The sequence below is a fragment of the Chenopodium quinoa genome, unplaced genomic scaffold (genome assembly GCF_001683475.1).
Source record: "Chenopodium quinoa cultivar QQ74 unplaced genomic scaffold, ASM168347v1, whole genome shotgun sequence".
Taxonomy (NCBI): domain Eukaryota; kingdom Viridiplantae; phylum Streptophyta; class Magnoliopsida; order Caryophyllales; family Amaranthaceae; genus Chenopodium; species Chenopodium quinoa.
The window spans coordinates 3717605-3735945 of NW_018742616.1; the positions used below are offsets into that span (position 1 = coordinate 3717605).

General features: G+C 36.3%; 2 protein-coding genes across 2 annotated transcripts; both read right to left on the minus strand.

Annotated features, from left to right (window-relative positions):
- Positions 1-462: 462 nt before the first annotated feature.
- On the minus strand, positions 463-2844 carry LOC110721374 (uncharacterized abhydrolase domain-containing protein DDB_G0269086-like). Its single transcript, XM_021900511.1, has 6 exons — positions 2703-2844; positions 2253-2605; positions 1995-2141; positions 1476-1814; positions 1115-1331; positions 463-878 (listed from the first exon to the last, which is right to left on the minus strand). Exons 1-6 carry the CDS (start codon positions 2842-2844, stop codon positions 463-465), a joined length of 1614 nt encoding a protein of 537 aa, XP_021756203.1.
- A 2006-nt stretch (positions 2845-4850) lies between these two features.
- Positions 4851-9669, minus strand: LOC110721674 (calcium-dependent protein kinase 29-like). The gene is made up of 8 exons (XM_021900875.1): positions 8782-9669; positions 6498-6641; positions 6135-6287; positions 5930-6045; positions 5606-5773; positions 5337-5464; positions 5103-5202; positions 4851-4992 (listed from the first exon to the last, which is right to left on the minus strand). The coding sequence occupies exons 1-8, from the start codon at positions 9506-9508 to the stop codon at positions 4897-4899; spliced, it is 1632 nt and encodes a 543-aa protein (XP_021756567.1). The 5' UTR covers positions 9509-9669; the 3' UTR covers positions 4851-4896.
- Between the last annotated feature and the right edge of the window lie 8672 nt (positions 9670-18341).

Sequence of the window (18341 nt, forward strand, 5' to 3'; positions counted from 1 at the left end):
TGAAGCAAGCACCTTAGAAACCTGTTGATTACAACTTTAGATTTCTGGGGGGCAAGAAGCACTCTGCTAAGTGATAATTCCAAGCCGAAGCTCAACACTTAGAAAATTTTTGCAAAATTTGCGAAAAAAAAGCAACTAGGCCAAGTAGAAGGAAAGAGCAAGGCAATGGGAAAGAAAAGAAAGCGGTGCATTCATAGCAAATCATCTATGCCCAGATCTCTGAGCTACATCAAATAAAGTTTCAGAATAGATAAAGAAACATCCTAAGTCGGCAGCCGCCCACAAGCGGAAAAATTTACAGCTGTTGAACTAAGTACAACTACTCAAAAACAAAAAACAAGCGAAGAGTTTGTACATCAAGGCAAGCTGAAGCAAAAGATTCAAAGGTAAAAAAAGGCGCGACAAAGGTTAGAATTAAGCATAAGTTGATCCGCAAGACTTTGTAGACGACTGCCCGAGTTCCTATGCTTCAGCATTAACATGATCAGGTTGAGCAGCTATGCTCGGACTCCTTGAAGCTTCAGCATCAGCAAAGGAAGAGACAGGCTGAGTAAGAGTCCTCTCAGACTCTCTCTTCTTAGCTTCCTCCCTCTCAAGCCTCTCGGCTTCCTCTTGTTCCCGAGCCTCAGCTTTTGCTTGGTGAGCTAGGAAAATAGTCTCAGCTGGACTAGCCTCATTCATGTGAACGTCCTGCGGGTCCATGGACCACGCCTCAGCCAATTCCCAGTTGATGGCGGGATCAACATGGAAAGCCAGACGTCGAGCAACCTTGAAGCCATTCTCAAAGCCCTCTTCGTTTTGCTCTTGGGTGTAAACCCGGAATTCCAGCAGCTTTTGAGCGGCTTTAAGTTCAGCCTGAGTCTTGGCAGCTTCCTCTCCTTGAGTTTTCAGTTGATCTTAAGCACGCTTCAGCTCGTCCTGAGCCTTGGAGAATTCCTCATGTTTAGCATCCAGCTCATTTTGGAGCTGCTGAATTTCATTTCGAAACTCAGTTTGTTTCTTCAGCGTCTCCTTCTCAGTAGCGTCGAGCTCTCTCTTTTTCTCATCCTGAATCTCCTGATCCGAGACTCAAAGCTAGGGATATCCTCGACCTTAAATCTCTTCAATAGCTCGCCCCCCTGATCCATCAAGGGGAAAATGTGCTGCTCCAGATCCTGGAGGACGATGTCAGCGTTCCTCTGCAGCCTGTCCGCCTCGGCCTTGGCTGCAGTAGCCTCTTCTTCGGCAGCTTCTCTTTTGAGCCCAACAATGTTGGCTCGGAGTTCAACGTCCTTAAGCTTGAACTTAAGCTCTTCGTTCATCTCCACAACCAAGTAATGGTTGTGGACGACCTGTAAGGTTTGAAGATATACCAGCCGAAGTTTAAGTGTAAAAAAAACCTCAGTGAAAAAACTTCAGTAAAAACAAGTTTACCTGCATCAGCAGCCTTTGATTCTCGACAAATGGATCTGGAACCTCACGAAGGGCTCAGATACCCAAGCTACGGCCCGAAGAGACCAAATCTTCGCCTTCTCTAAATCAGATAGGCTAGACAGGTCACCGAAGAACTCAATTGCTGAGGCTCGGTGAGATCGAAGAGCGTTCCTAGCAGCATCAAGAACTACCAGCAAGCGGGCAGACTCAAACCCCATCTTAACAGACTGGAAAGTCTTGAAGGAGATGCCTGCCGAAGTCGAAGGCATGTCGAAGTTCTTCGCATCCTCAACTTTCTTCTCAGTCTCCTTCAGACCCTCAGCATTAAAATCCTTGGGAATCTCACCCAAAGTCTGCACATCATCATCCTCGGGATGGATAATCAGCGTATCAGCTTCCTTCTGAACCTCATCAGCAAAAGGTTCAGCCACATGCCGAGGAGATGGTGGAGGAGTTTAGTTCATGGACTGAACCTCATGGGTGGGAGTCTTTTGCTGCACCTCCTCGTCCCGAGTCTCGGGGGAGGAGGACTCTTCTCTTTACTTGGCTCCTCGATCGGTCTGAGGCTTCTTCGCAGGGACTGGGGCAGCTCGAAGCTGCCTAGGCAAGAGAACGACCCTTCTCCTCTTCGGACCCGACATTTCTTCGTCTGAAGATGATTCGTCCGAAGTTGACTCTACTTGAGCAGCCTCAATTGGCTCTCCTGTGTTCTCTTCTTCTTCGTCGGACTACAAAAGAAAGAACAAAGGGGCAAAGAGTCACACTCGTTCGAGTAAAAAAAAAAAAACAGCAAGGAGAAAAGAAGGAAGAAGCAAATTAAGACAAGTCCAAGGACTCACCGAAGTCTTCAGCAGACGAGCGTCTTCAGAATCTTCTTCTTCTTCGACCTCTTCTCCTCCTGCTTTCGGCTCGGCAGCAGGAATAGAAGGCCCAACTCCACTTCTAGAGGCCTCAGCGGCGATAGTCGCAGCGACTTGTTCTTCAGCTGAGTGGAGAAAATAAGGGTTGACCTTCTTGAACCAAAGTTTCTGTGCCTGATACTCAGCCGCGCTGACAATCTGAAGCCTCTTCTCGACCAAGCTAAGAGGACGGTCTTGGGTATTGGCGATCTTCAGCTTATTTGTAAGGGTATCCTTTTCCTGGCTAATCCTAAGCACCCTGTAGTTGACACTCGAGTACTCCTCGCACACTTCTGAAAAAGAAAAATAGCAATGAGTTTCCCCGAAGAAAGTAAATAAGCAAAAGCAAAAGTAGAAAACTAAGTCTTCGGCCCCAGCCGAGCTCCTTACCGTTCTGGAACTTTTGGCTGAGGTCGACGACAACGAGAATCTTCTCTTGGAAGATATAATGGCAACAGGGCAGCCAGACGGAGGGCACATTCGCCATTCGACCTGTGGCCCCCTGGCTAGGAGATCGGCCAAAATGCGTCATCTGCGTTCGGTCCGCATCGGAAAACTCAGCAGGACCGATACTCCTCATCTCCGGATCGGGGCGCCTCAAATATCTTGGCGCACTAAAAAGTTAGGGTGATCCTCGTCTTGGGGAGCCCTCACCCAAATCCACTGACCCCTCCAGTCCTTGTCTGAGGTGTCGTTCGGCTAGACCGAAAGATACCCTTTTTTATCCTCAATCTGCCACCAACCAGGGCCATGAAATCGGTCTTCCTGAGTATTCCGGACCAACTTGTGCATATGATGAAAGCAATAAACGTTCGGCCGAAACCTCAAAAACAGGCAGACCCAAAGATAGGTTATTATCCTTTGGATGCTCACGGGAGTCAACTGGCACAACGAAATGTACTGTTATACCCGTTCAGCACCGAGGTAATGAAAGAATGAAGCGGGAACCGAAGCCCGTACTGCAGCTGACGGATGTAAACCCTAATATAGCCTGGGGGCGCACGATGAATCCTCTTAGCCGAAGTACCCGTCAGACTCCATAATGTCGTAACAAATCTCAATTTGCTCGGCAAAGTGGCACTCAGCATTGTTCTCAGTACACCAAGTGTAGGGCCGATAGGCCATAATGCTCGAGTTATAGGCCGAATCCAGCCACTCCCTTTCCTCAGGAGGCAATGTCCGAGACGCCGAACCGGCACTTCGGCCAGAGGTGCTAGTCGACCCTGAAGCCCTCGGGGGCAAAGAGCTTATCGGGATAGCCCGGATGGCAGAGCTGCTAGGGGCGGCAGTAGCGCCTGTCCTCGCCCTCGGATTCTGGTCGCTGAGCGGCGGCATTAACCCCAAGGGCCGATTTCGCCGCAAAATTAGCTGAGGAACCTCCTCCTCTTCCTCAGCATTTTCACCAGCCTCAATCTTTATTTTCTCGCGGTCGCTGGCCATTCTAAACGGCGGTGGTTCAAGAAGTCGAAAAAAGAGGGGTGTTTGAAAAAGCAAAGAAAATCGAAGAAAATTTCATGAAAATTACCTTTACCAGACGCGGAATTCGCTGATCTATAAGTTCGGAGCAACGAATTTCAGTTTAAGACTTCGGATTGCTGAGAATAAGCGGAAAAAGGAAATTGGGTTAGTAGCAGAGATTAGCGAGAAGTGAATGTGAATTAGCGAAAGGAAATAAAGAGAAATGTGGGATGAGTGGCTTAAGTACCTTCCAAAAACGGGAATTTCGGGAGCCCGCGCCACTAAAACCCCCACTAAGTCCACTTCAATGCTCAGCTGTTCATATTCTTCTCTAATTAACCGCCCACTAAACCATCCAACTTCCCCATTACTTCAAAAAATAACCGTTATTGCCTCAGTAACCACCAAATTTAAATGTTAATTAAGCCATTTGGCTTCTCTCCATTTTGCAAGTCAAACCTGTTTCATCATGCTTCCTAATCGGGTCTGGGGGCAAGTTGTTTGGGTCCAATTTAATTTAATTGGGCCGGTCCTCAAATGGCACAATTACAAAGCCCAAAAGCAAGGTTCAACTCTCCAATTAAGTGCCAAGCCAGTCAAAGGTCCAGTTAACATGTCAAGCCCATTTATCTATTAAGAAAGGTATAAAAGCCTTCATTCTCCTCTCTCTACATTCATTCAATTCAAGCCTCAAGCAATTAATACTCTAGCTTTGTCTCTCTAAGCACTGTACTGACTTCGGCATTGGAGGGGCCTTCCTCGGCGCAACTACCGAGGCCAGTTTACGTGTGTTTGCTGTGCAGGAAACCATCACTTGGGCCGAGTCCAGTCTTCAGCCCACCACAAATTGTTTTCATCCGAAACAATAGTTAATGCAAAACAGTTTCTTAATCCAAGAGACTTACCACATACTTTAATTTGTGGGATTTATAGTTGAAATTTTGCATATATCTAACTGTAATAGAAAGTAAACATACATGATTTATGAGATTTTGATGAAGTTTTGTAACAAATATGCAGCTTATTAATCTTAGGAAACAGCAACGAGCCTTACAAAGTAACGAGAAGATAATCAGAGCAATAATATACAAGGCACAAATAATTAAATTTAGCTCCCCTTCACCCTTCACTTATACACAAACAACTCATTTTTCCTTCCATCAGAATCTGGTGTGCCCTTCTTCATCATTGCTACAAACTCCTCATAATTTATATTTCCATCCTGCACACAGCACCCCAAACATCATTCATATAACAAGCCTATCGTTGAATCACAGCTTAAACATATAGAAATCACAAGGATGCAAACAAAGTTGAGAAAGAAAAATTTACTTTGTCAGTGTCAACATCATCAAGAATTTCGTCGATAGTTGCATCATCTCCCATTCTATATTCTGTCATTGCCTGTTTCAGCTCATCTCTTGTTATATACCTACAATATCGAACGAAAACATATATATTTGGTTGATAGCCATATATATTTTGGAACGGAGGGAGTATAACTTTATCTTTTCCTAAGAAAAACAGAACATGGAAAAAAGATCATGCATGTTCTAGCATACTAACCCACTGCCATCCTTGTCAAAGAACTGGAAAGTCTTGTACATGTTCTCTTCTTTATCCAATCTATGCCGATGCATAGTAGCAGAAATGAATTCCATGTAATCAATAGTTCCATTCTTATCAACATCAGCCTGACAGAAAACACAATACTTAATTAATATGGACGCGTAGGTATGATTTATAAGGATTCTATAAATTATATGCATTACTTTCAAAATATTGAAAAGAAGAATTATTGATTATCAAATTCTAATAGTTGATCGATTTCTTACTGCATCCATTAGCTGCTTTATTTCAAGTTCGGTGAGTTTTGAGCCAAGCCTTGCTAGGCCATGTTTAAGTTCATCTATAGTAATTGTACCGCTTCTGTCAGTATCAATGTTGTTGAACATTTCCTTTAAACCTTTGATTTCTTCATCAGACAGATTTTCTGCCATAACCTTCATCAATCAAATTCACATTATCAAGAAACAAGTACAAAAAATATAACAAATCAATCAAACTAGCTTAACAAATCTCGGATTTAATCGATTATACAATAGATGTTATAACAATATATAGGAATTTGGAATTGTTAGAATATATGTTAATGTTACCATGAGAGCAAGCTTCTTGAGTTTGTTCATTGTTCTGAACTGCTTCATCCTAATAAGAACCGCACTGTCAATAGGTTTCTCAGAAGCATCACTGTCTTCTTTGAGCCATGGATGTTCTGATTCACAGGTAACATGTCAATTGTGGGCAGTCAAAAGCAGTTTTTTCCTGTTATCAAAACCTTAGTCGAGCAAAAAAAATACATACCAAGTGCCTCTGCAGCACTTATACGCGCCTTAGGATTTCTCTCTAACATTTTAGCAATTAAGTCTTTGGCACCAGCAGAAATTGAAGGCCATGGATGTGTACTCAAGTCAAGCTTCCCGTTCTTGACCTGATAAAAAATCCCAGCTTCAGTCTCTGAAACAGTCGCAAACACTATGAATCAGAACCAAAGAGATGAGAAGGACAAATTACAGAATGCAGATAAATGAAATGAAGCAAGTATCCCCTCACAATGCATAATCACTTGATCCTTATAACACCTCTATAGGCTGCTATAAGAATCTTATAACTTTCGCTAAGCAGCATGAAACATGTCGAATTCAGTTTCAGGAAGTATATGCTTACCAGCCCAAAAGGGAGGAACTCCACTTAGAAGAATGTATAAAATGACTCCAGCACTCCACACATCTATCTCTTTACCATAGTTGCGTTCCAAAACCTCTGGCGCTAGATAGTATGCACTTCCGACAAGTTCCCTGTATACTTTCCCTGCATTTTTCATTTGACTGATCACTATTGATGAACCCAAAAAGTTCCATCATATTGAGTCCAACTATATAGAAAAATCTTAAAAGAAACAATACACTACTTAAGACTCAAAATTCCAAAGTTAAAAGATATAATTGCATCTTGTGGACTGGGGCATTAACTTGCAGTCAATTTACAGTACATAAGCTACTCGTGACATTTTCAACAATGCCTCTTCATGACAGCGCGAAACTAATTACAAAAATTATCTACTTCAGATAGACATAACATCAGTGAAATGTATAGGAAAATAATTCTGTCTAAACATGACAGTTGAGGGAGATTGTTGTTAGTTGCTGAACTGAAGGCAGACGAGGACATAAATCGTAGCAATTGGTTTGAAGCAAGCTTAAATGATCCTAGATAACCATAATGAACATCTCTTTCATAATCCAATCCCCACCTAATTAATTAAGTTAGTGCTTGTTTTTATTCAATCATTCAGTCTTCGGTTTTGAGGAAACATAAGTTGACTTGATTTGGTTGACTGACCCCTTTTTATGATCCTAGGACACCATTTTGGTGCAGGTTGCTTTCTAGAGTTATACATGAAAAATATCTCCATTACATATTTACAATTTCTTTCCTATATTTTGATTGGGTTGCTCTTTTTTTATTTATTTATTTATTTATTATTATTATTAAAAAAAATCCTTATAAAATGCTTACTTCTACCCTTTTTTCTATAGAAAATATACATAGTTAAATTTATCTGTGTATCCCAAAGTATAAATTCCCAGGTGATAAACCTTAAAGAGAAAGATAGACCAATCAAATTTGTGCATGTTTATTCTTTCAAAAAAATAAAAAAAAAAATAATGCATGTTTATAATCCGGAAAAATTATGTATTTATTTTCTCATATCTGGAATGAAAATGTACACCTAACGAAAAAGAATATGATTGAGTTATGTTAGAAGGTACTTGGTTCGCTTCAAAGTACGGGTTTAACCTGGGTTTGGAATCACTTGAACCCATACCACTTGTTTGGTTCAGTTATATTGGCATCGGGATCCATCCCCTGCCCTCAACGTATAGGGTAACAAACTAACAACCTCTATAAAGGAAAATAAAATCTCACATTGCATGAGTGTTTCTAAGAAAAAAAAAACAGTTTTTGTTTTTGCCGTTAAAATTCAATTTTATGATTTAAAATGGACAAAAACAAAAAAAAACAAAAAAAATATATATATATATATATATAAAAAATAAGGTTATAATTTAATGCGTACATTTTACACCAAGGTGGGCTATGTTGCACCCTTGGACTTACTATCAATCAAATTCAAGGCCAAGTATCTTCTATGCTAGCTTGATTACTCATCAATAGTCAATATATACCTTGCTTCATAATGAAATAATGTCCATATAAAATATACTTTCTCCTCTGTTTCTCTTTAGTTGACACGTTTCTTTAGTCACGTTTGCCAATGTATAGCTTCAACCATTCATATCTTTAATCACTAATAAGCAAAAATTATGAAAAAGTTGATATTTTGAAAATATATATTGTGACAAATCTAACAAGATCCCACATGACTATATTTTTCATTACGTGTAAAGTACAAAACACGGTCAAAGGGGAGTTTGTGAATAGTGCTAAAGGCAAAATATGTCAACTAAAAAAAACGGAGCTAGTACAAACTTTGCAAATTTTTATATCATTGCCTAAAAAAAAAAATTATACTCCTTTTTATCCCAGCATAAAGCTACGCATATGGTACATTTATATTCTAGTTTATCCCAACAAAATTCCACTTTCTATAATGTGTAAGTTCAAATTCTAACTTTCCCAATTAATTGTATTTGGCAATTTGGCAACCTAATTAAAAACTCAAAAAAAAAAAAAAAAAAAAAAAAAAAAAGTTAAGATTGGTAACATGAAAAACAATTCCCTCTAAAAAATAAAAATTGATATATACAGCTTTTAGAGTTACATGTATGCTAAAAGTGGAAACCTTAAAGAAAGAGAAACATTAACTCACAAATCAATGGATAATCTTATCATGCATTTTCTTATAAAAATCTATTTAAATATGTTATGTAGCGCTCTAAAGGTTGTGTATATCATCGTAGTTGTGCGGAAACAGAATAGGACTTACCTTCGATGAAGACAGAGAGCCCAAAATCAGTAATCTTCAAAGGAGAATGTTCATCTTTACTAACCAACAAGAAATTCTCAGGCTTCAAATCTCTATGCATGACCCCCATAAAATGACAGACATGAACAACATTAACAATCTGTCTAAAAATAACAGCAGCTTCCTTTTCAGAGAAATGGCCTTTACTCACAATTCTATCAAACAATTCTCCACCAGAACAAAGTTCCATTACTAAATACAATTTATTTTTATCTTCATAAGCCCCTTTAAATTCAACAATATTTGGTTGTCCACTTAAATGTTGCATTATCAAAATCTCTCTTCTAACATCTTCAATATCTTTTTTACGCTTCAGTTTAAGCTTAGATATTGATTTACATGCATATTTCAACCCTGTTGAAATTTCTGTGCATAAGTATGTTATACCAAACTGCCCTCTTCCTAGCTCTTTCTCTAGGTGGTAGATGGAGGTGATGTCTACATAGGGTTTGTTTAGGATCGTGTCATGTTCCGGGATCGAAGACATAGTAGAGGAGGAAGGAGAGGGAATTGATGTTCGTGGTGGCGGCGGAGGTGGAGGAGGAGCTGGTGTTTGTATAGGAGGGAGCGGTGGGGGTTTGTAGTATGGTTCGTTTCGGTTTCGGCTTCGGGTTGGTGGAGAAGTGTCTGAGATTGCAATTTCGTAAGAACTTGGAGACCAGAATTCTCCTGAACAACAGTTTCCCATGTTTGGAGAGAGAGAGAAAGAGTAAGAAATGGGGTGAAGAAGGAAGGTTTGAGGATTGGAGGAAGGAAAAGGAAGGAATTAGAATTGAGTCGTCCACTTTCATATTGTATGTTTTTGGGTGCTTTGCTTTGCCTTCGAGAGTTGATCGTTCTCTACAAATACTGTACGATAGAATAATATGTAAAAAATATTGTTGAGAGAATTAAAGGCGCACTACCGTCGTGTGATTTGTAGAGAGAATTAAAGGCGCACTATCATCGTGTGATTAAGTAAGGTTATTTTGAAATCACTAACTTACTAAAATTGACAATGAAAAATACTCAACTTCATTAACTTCATTATTAATTAAAAACCAATCACTTCTATTAAGTACTCAACATAAATAATAAAAATACTTGAAAAGACTTAAGCTATGTGAATCAATCCCGTAATCACCAAGGCTGTAAACGTATTTTATTAATTTGAAAATAATTATTCATTTCTAATTTTAATATTTTGAAGGTCGATTTAAATAAAAACTCATCAATTAATTCATTTATGTGGTTTTGAAAATATTTTATGTTTATATTTAAACTTTGGGGCAAGTATTTAATTTGTAAAAGAATTTTAAAGTCAAAATGATTTATAATAAAGTCAATGACAACTTTGAGTGGGAGAAGGTTTCATTAAGGGTAAATAAGGAAGGACAATAGGAAGAGGGTTTTAGAGAGTTGTATAAATAACCACCTCAAGAGTAAAAATAAGATTTTGCCTCAAGGTGGAAAAAAAATACCCAAAGGTTACACTCTCTCTCCTCTTACTCTCTCTTTATTTTTCCCCCTCCCCTTCATTCACCTCACACACGCACACATTAGGGGGGGGGGGGGAGGGGGGCGGCCACCACCACCACTGTCTGCACTGGCCGGCCGCCGCCACCACCAACAACTACCCCTCCCCTCTAGTGTGTGCGTTTGTGTGTAATTTAAAAAAAATATTTTTTTTGACTTTGATTTTTAATTTAGCTTTGATGATTATTGATATTAGGTATATTATGATGATTTTATCGGTGTTTGATGTAAATAATTTTCAGATTTGTGTTTTATATAAAAATGCCCCAAATTGATGAAACCCTAAGTTTATAAATTGATAATTATTGATGGGAATTGATTGTGGTTGGTTTATATTATTAACATACCGTTTTAAAACTAATTTACAGCAAGTTTTAATAGTTTTATATTGCTGTAATTTTAATGTAAAAGCTAAATTATGAGTTTCTTGAAGCAATTTTAACTACCCATTAATTAGGAGTACAACCAAGTGATTATAAATAATTTTCATCATGTTTTAAGGGGTTTAAAAGTGTTTTAAAGTGCGTTTATATTGCTAGAAATTCATTAATAGTACGTATTAATGCCTCTTGGTAATTGTGGGTTGTATGAGGCTTCCAAGTGAGCGATTTCGTTAGATGTGGGGATTTTGAGATCATATTCGAGGTACGTACGCGTACACAAAATTTATTAAGCATGTAGAATTATGCTAGGATCTATTTTGAATAATTCCAAGTTAGTATCATGCTAGGAATTGGTTGGAATTGTTGGATTAAACTCGTTTTGTGGAATTGAATTGGATTTATTTGATGATTGGTTTATGAGGCATGATTATTTGAAATGAATTGTTGTTGGAATTAATGATGTTTAAATATTGTATATGGACCACACTTTTATTATTGGCATGATTGAGAGCATGTTTAATTAACTAAATGTTAAATTGAGTTTGGAATATTGAAATAGGATTTTATTATAGTTTATATAATTTTTATTGATGCTTTAAGCATGGGAATTGAGTTATTTAAGTGTCTTAGCACATGAGGATTAATTTATATTTTAGTGCCTATTTTATACACTGAGGAATAGGATTTGAGGTGCTTTATGCGCTTACGGTGTTTCTACACTGATCGAGGTAGTTTAAAAGGGGTTCAACATTTAATTTAATGTGGTCACTACTTATTTAAGAATTAAATTGTTATTTTTGATTGCTTGAATGAATTATGTTGTTGGTTGTTGTGTTGGTTGAGAGTCATCACCAAGTCTACATATGTAAATAACGTAAAATGAAAGAGGTTACGCACCAGAACTCTTGGAGCGTATACACTTAGAGTATGAACATATGGAGGGAGTTATGTGACTTTATATTTGATCATAATTTCTACTGGGAGTACAGGACGCTGTATTTTCTTTTTTATTATGCGCAAGAATTCTACCATCTTCGAGTGGTTTAATTTATACTAGCACGATTACCTCCCGTGTTAGTACCCTAAAATGGGGCAGGTTTGGGAAAAAACCCGTTCGATGCGTAATCCAATTAAATAAATGATTAGTTGTCTTATGATTATGTTATTGGTTGTGTGATGAACTTTGAGGTAAAGATAAATTGAATGTTGCTAGGCTGAATGCATGTTAGTGTGTTTCGTTTATTCTTATGTACTTAGCATTGCTGATTGTTGTGTTTGCGTGTTTGTTTGGCCTTGTCTTTATCTTGGCCATACGAAAATCTATTTCTTATGGCAAGTGGTGGGGACAGAATAAAGAGAAGCTTTTTCAGTGATGCAGCATATCCATGTTGGGGAATTGAGTGAAGAACGAATCTTGTTTATTCTTTATGTGAATATGATTTGCTTTAACTGCTTTCTATATTATTTATTTGCTTGTGGAGACTAACATATTGGTTTTGAATAATGGTTTGGGTTTTTAAAGGGCCTACAATGGTTCCAAGTTATAGGTTTGACTTTGTTTGGTTTTGGTTTGACTTTACTTTCGTTTGGGTTGACTATTGAACTTTGTTTTGTTTTGAATGGTTTTGAAAAGGGTCTTTCGTTGTGTGTCTTTGATAAATGTCTTAGCCGTTATCACGATAGAGATAATGTCTTAGTTATTTTCTATTTCGTATTTAAAAAGAGGAAAAATAGGTATTTTAAAAAGGAGGAAATATTTAGGGTGTTACAAATGCGCATATTGACTCTACATCTGAAATTATGACTATTTACCAAATATGGTAAATAAGACAAACCAAAATAAAATAGAAAGTACGGGTTAGCAAAACAAGCTAAGTACATTTAAATGCAAGAAAAGTAAACTCATTTTATTTTAACTAAACATGTTTCCGAAAATCTCAAGTCATGAAAACCATGACAAATCAACTTGTTAAAATAACCTTTTCAAAACCATTCTTTTCCAAACTCGATTTCCCCCCTAAATTCAACACTTAAAACTCCAAACTCATAAAATGGCAATATATATTGATTTCAAGGTGTTGAAAATCAATTCATGTATCCTAATTTTCCTCTTATAGGTGTGCGCACCCCCAACCAAGTATCTTTATATAGAAAGGCTATCCTTGAAAAAAAGACTAAATCATGCAAAGTTTATAATATTATCAACCAAATCTGTAGTGGGATTACATAATATGCTTATAAAGCTTTTAAATAATAATTCCAATAATGTCTCTTGATAAAACAATCTTTAATCAAATACTCGAGAATTAAAATAACTTTTCAATAATAAAAAATAATTCCTTTCAAGATCAAGACTCTTTTTATTTTAATTCGACATGATAAATATTAAATATGATATTCAAATGTATTCAAAACACATTTTCACTTAAACATATGTACCTTGATCGTTGCTTTCAATCTAACACTTTCAACTCTCAAGATAAAATCACGAAGAACATTGTACAATTAATATAAGGTCATCAAATAATCACAACAATACTAGATAAAATCCTAATTATATATGCATGAACTAATCAAAATTCTTTTAATTAATTTCAAAATGATTTTTGGTTTTTATTGATTAAAACATTAGAAGGAGAAATTAGAAGAAACTGAAAGTCGAGAAGGAAAGAAGTTCAGGGTTGGGTGGGCAATGGCTAGCATTGACAGTCTTGAGTGGCTGCTTGCAATGACTGCTGCTAAGAGGTAGTGGTGGTCCTCGATGGTGGAGAAAAAAATCGAGAAATAAAGAGTAAATGAGAGTTTTTTGGTGTTTAAGAGAGGGGTATTTATAGGTGTAAGAGTGTAATATGGCAATTGTGTTTAAAATCTGATATGAAGATTTTTGAGTTAAGGAATTACTTGGGAGGCAATAATAGGCAAGAGCAAACTTGTTGATCATGTAAGAATTAGAATATGGCCTGGAAAGTATTGAATTGCATGATGATCATGACAATGGTTTAAGGAAATAAAAGCTTACTTGGAAAATAAGTATAAGGGATTTAGTATCAAAATATATACGATCAAATATAAGTAAGATTTTACTTAATGAAAATAAGAAAACCTAAGAATTTAATTTTTTTTTTTTGTTTTTTTTTTGAACAAAATCAATTCATTAATAAAAAGTCATGCGACATGTATAAATGAAATCTGAATCAACAAATACATAAAATATAATCAAATAAAGGTTTCTTTCATCAAAGCTACGATCAATTGTTGAATATATATTGCATTGTAATACATCCCTTTCACACATCGCTTAAAAATATAGCCTTTCTAGAGAGACGGTCTAACGATTTGTTGTAGCCATAAGGACGATTTTTATCTAATTCGCTTGAATGTATTTAAATATTTGATAATTGTTGCGATTTCGAACAAATCTTGATTAACGAATTGATTATAGGGCAAAAGATGATTACCTTTTTTTTATAAGCCCTAACAAAACAAAAAACCCTAACGAAAAACAAACAACAAAAAAATAACAAAAACTAACAACTCCACCATAGGGAGACGGACGAACATCTACACTACTTGTGTAGATTAATTGAAACCTAAATTGAAAAAATAGAAAAATAAGAGAAAGAGTAAGAAATAATCTAATAATTTCTAGAAAAATTAGACTATTTTTTGTCGTTTATTTCCGGCAAAAATGGTAAAAATTTATAAAATCGTAGAAGTGAAGAAAGGAGAGGATATTGGGTGGAGGCTGCGTGTTTTTTAAATTCCTACAAGTACTTTATAATTCGATCAAGAACTGGCAACCTAGGAATTTAATTAATATAAGGTTAGATAGATAATTGTTTTATTTAAATCCAAACACAATCTAATTAATTACTCAATATAGCCGAAATTTCCAAGCTTCCAAATCATTTTATTTTCTCCAAACTTTTGGACCAATTAAGCAACTAAAATCAAGAACCCACTTTAATAATCCTAACTATTGGGGATTTACTTCTAATAATCCTAACTAAGGTTTATTATCTAATAATCCCAACTATGCTATTACTTTGCCTGTAATAGTCCCAACCGATCAACAAGTGGTTTAAAACCTGTTATCACAGGTTACCAAGACACTTGTCAACACATAATTGGTCCTAAAAACTTAAAACAAATTGAAATATATATATATATATATATATGTATATATATATATATGTATATATATATATATATATATATATATATATATATATATATATATATATATATATATATATATATATATATATATATATATATATATATATAAACCACCCTTCCCCCTAAGTCAGGCATCCCCCAGCCTGCCCCCTGCCCCCGGCGCTGGCTCTGGATAGATCCCCTTCCTCTTTTTATTTCCTAAACCCCATAATCCCACCCTTATACTCGAAAACCATTCAAGAAAACCCTCTCTGACCACCGGAAACACCCACCTGTCCAGTGTATTTCCCTTTCCTATGCCACTTAATGCCTCTTCATGGACTATAAGGTAAGATTTATCGTCATCCTTATTGCGTCCAAAAGTGTTTCTCGAATTTTCGAGTTCGATTGTCAAGTACAAATGATTATCCAAAATCCGTCTGAGCATGAGCATGCATTTTCACAGTCTCGCTTTTCGAGAGGCCTTGTAAACAACAAAGACATGTTTCCCATTGTTAATGGGAGGACATTCTCACTCTTGTATTATCAAGCTTCACCTACTATGAGACCTAGTTACCCGTGTTGCCTTTATAATCCCCTTTTACGACCGACGTTTGACAACATCAAAACAGACTAGTTTTCATACAAGCAAACTTACAATACTCATGGTAAGGAAAATGTACTGATATATAGCCTTAATGAGATTTATACTTATGACGATTTTATATCTCTTAAAGTATTCTCATAGGTCGATCCGGTATAGTTCCAAATTAATACCCGTGCAAATGATTTATTACATTCATGTCTTCGTAGCACAAGAAACAGTGCTATAAATCATACTACACAATAATCTCTAACGGTCATTAATCGTCCATCATTTAAATGACCTCAATTAGGGATATTTTCAATATGACATTCAACGTTCACTTAATAGGTGTTTCTTTATCCATGACATGGTCTTGATACCCTATTTTGAATATTATCAAATCGAATGGACTTACCATTTAATTCTAAACTATAATTAAATGATCATGGAATAATAAACATAATTCATTCCACTATGAAACTTTTCAATATTTCGTCTTATGATAAATAATTTTCCCAAATGTTTAAGAGTAATTCTCTTTACAAAACATTTATAGAAATCACACCCATATCTAATATGTTTGATTTCTTTTATGTAATTGTGAATGTTGTGTTTCACTTATTGCATAGGTTTAGTCACCATTACTTTACAAATCTTTAGCATCTTCATTATCGAATACCTTTCATAATAAGATGATAAAATTTTGAGTGTGTTTTGGATTACATGTGATCTAGGTTTTATTGCTCAAGTGATGGCTCCCACTCATTCTCATAAATTGGGACTTTCGACTTAGAAACCTACGATCATCAAAGTTCAACAACGAACTATCCAATAAACCACTTCCTTTTATTGTTTCTTAGGCAATAATGCCCTCAACAAATACTTTAGTAGACGTTCTAATGATGCTATGCGTGGATTTTACTCTAACAAATTCACAATGATTTGGGAAACCCCTCATCATTTGTGAACATGGAAAGTTACCTTGAATTTCCACACATTACACATGGATGCAAGTCCATGTTACCATTCTCAAGCCACAACACATCAAAGCTCGTGCTTTCATATGGTTTTCTTATTAAGGATATAATCCTTGCTAAGGTTGTGCTTGAAACATCAATATTCAAGTTATATTTGTTTCCATGCATCAAGAACTCATCCTCTTACTAAAACAAGTACTTTGGATGTTCTTGATCATAATCTAAAAATCCATTTCTTAGATTCAACACTACTACAAAATTGGCCAAAAGAATCACTAAAAAGAAACCCCTTTTATCAAATAAGGGGTCTCTTATACATGTAAATAAGAAACCCCTTCTAAAGAAAAATGGTTCCTTATATATTTCTATAAGTTTACTTCTATTTAAGGAATCACTTTTACAAAAAGGGGTTTCTTAGATTTAGTTTTTTTGTTTCTTACGAAGTAGTAAATCAGCTTTAATACTCCTTTAATAATAAAAAAAATTCCGAAAAAAATTGAAAAAAAAAAGAAAAACCCAAACCCTAAAAACAACGAAACTAACCCTCCCCTTTTATTTCTCTTTTCTCTCTCCTATCCTTTTGCCTCTTCAGATCTTTTCTCTTTGAACTCCTCTGCTCCCTCCTTCTTTCTCATCCGCCTCCCCTCTTTCTTCCTTCTCCTTCTCACACCAACAACTAAAACCACCACCGCTGCGCAACCAACAACCACCACCATCACCATATTCAACCAACAAAACCCGTGGAAGTGTTGTTGTCTTCCTTCTCGCCGACGTCGCATGCGGTGTTCTCCAAAATGTAATGGTTACTCATGTCAAATTCGACCATGAAACCTCTAGATCTAGAGGTTTCATGGTCGAATTTGACCATATTAAACCAAATTCGAGGTGACATTCAAAGCAAAATTCGATTTTAAAGGTATTTTTTTATTATTTTTTTTTAAAAAAATTCACAATTTGTTTCGTTGGTTTGGATGTGGGTGGTTTTTGGTGGGTCTGGTGGGTGGGATCGGGTTAAAGGTTAGGGTTAGGTGGGTTAAGGTGGTGGGTGGATTAGGGTTAGGTGGTGTAAGGTGGTGGGTGGGTTCGGTCAGGGTTAGGTGGATCTGGGCTAGGTGGGTTTAGGATTTGGGCGCATCGAGGCTAAGTGATACGTGGGTTTGGGTTAGGAGGATCTGGGCTAGGTGGGTTAGGTTTCGTGGTGGTTGTGGTGGGTGAGGGGGTGGGTTAAGGGTGCGGGGTGGGGTTACGTTGGTGGGGTGGGTTGGGGTGAGGTTACGGTTTTTTCTTAATTGTTTAACTAGTTTGCTTATGTATGTGTACATTTTGATTTTGATATTCTATGTCAATTTTTTTTGAGATTATTCTTTTTTAATTACTTTTAAATTCGTCTATTTAATTTAAATTTTCTTTGTAACCTTTGAGTTATCATTAATCCAGTAATTTTTTTGTGATTTGCAGGTGGAATTAAAATCCAACAAAGGAATTAGAAGAATCTAATGCTTTTTTGTTGTTTAAACTGTAATTTCTGTATTAGTTTTAGATAACTGATTTTTGTTTATGTACTAACATTTTGTATAGTAAATTAATACTATTAAGTACTCGTATCATATATTTTTTTTTTCTAATTTAGCCTGTATTATTATTTATGTGAAAGTTCTAAGTTTTCTAACTGTATTAGAGTTATTAAATATACAAGTATATTGTGGTATAACTATCGCGTATATGAAAAATGTATTTGATAGTTATATTGCAATATATATAACTATTTTTTTTTAATTTATGGACAAATCAAAGAGACCCCCTCTTAGAAAAGTGGTCCCTTAAGTACAAATATAAGAAACCCCTTTTCTGAAAAAATGGGTTCTTTTAATATTATGATATAATAATTTAAGGAGCATTTAA

Coding starts and splice junctions, on each gene's coding strand:
- LOC110721674 (XM_021900875.1), bottom strand. CDS start 9,508: ATGGGAAACTGTTGTTCAGGAGAATTCTGGTCTCCAAGTTCTTACGAA. Junction 5,203..5,336: donor TTTGACAAGGATGGCAGTGG/GTTAGTATGCTA, acceptor TCGATATTGTAG/GTATATAACAAGAGATGAGC. Junction 4,993..5,102: donor ATGATGTTGACACTGACAAA/GTAAATTTTTCT, acceptor TGCTGTGTGCAG/GATGGAAATATAAATTATGA.
- LOC110721374 (XM_021900511.1), bottom strand. CDS start 2,844: ATGACGCATTTTGGCCGATCTCCTAGCCAGGGGGCCACAGGTCGAATG. Junction 1,332..1,475: donor CTCTTCGGGCCGTAGCTTGG/GTATCTGAGCCC, acceptor CAAACCTTACAG/GTCGTCCACAACCATTACTT. Junction 879..1,114: donor CCCCTTGATGGATCAGGGGG/GCGAGCTATTGA, acceptor TGAAAACTCAAG/GAGAGGAAGCTGCCAAGACT.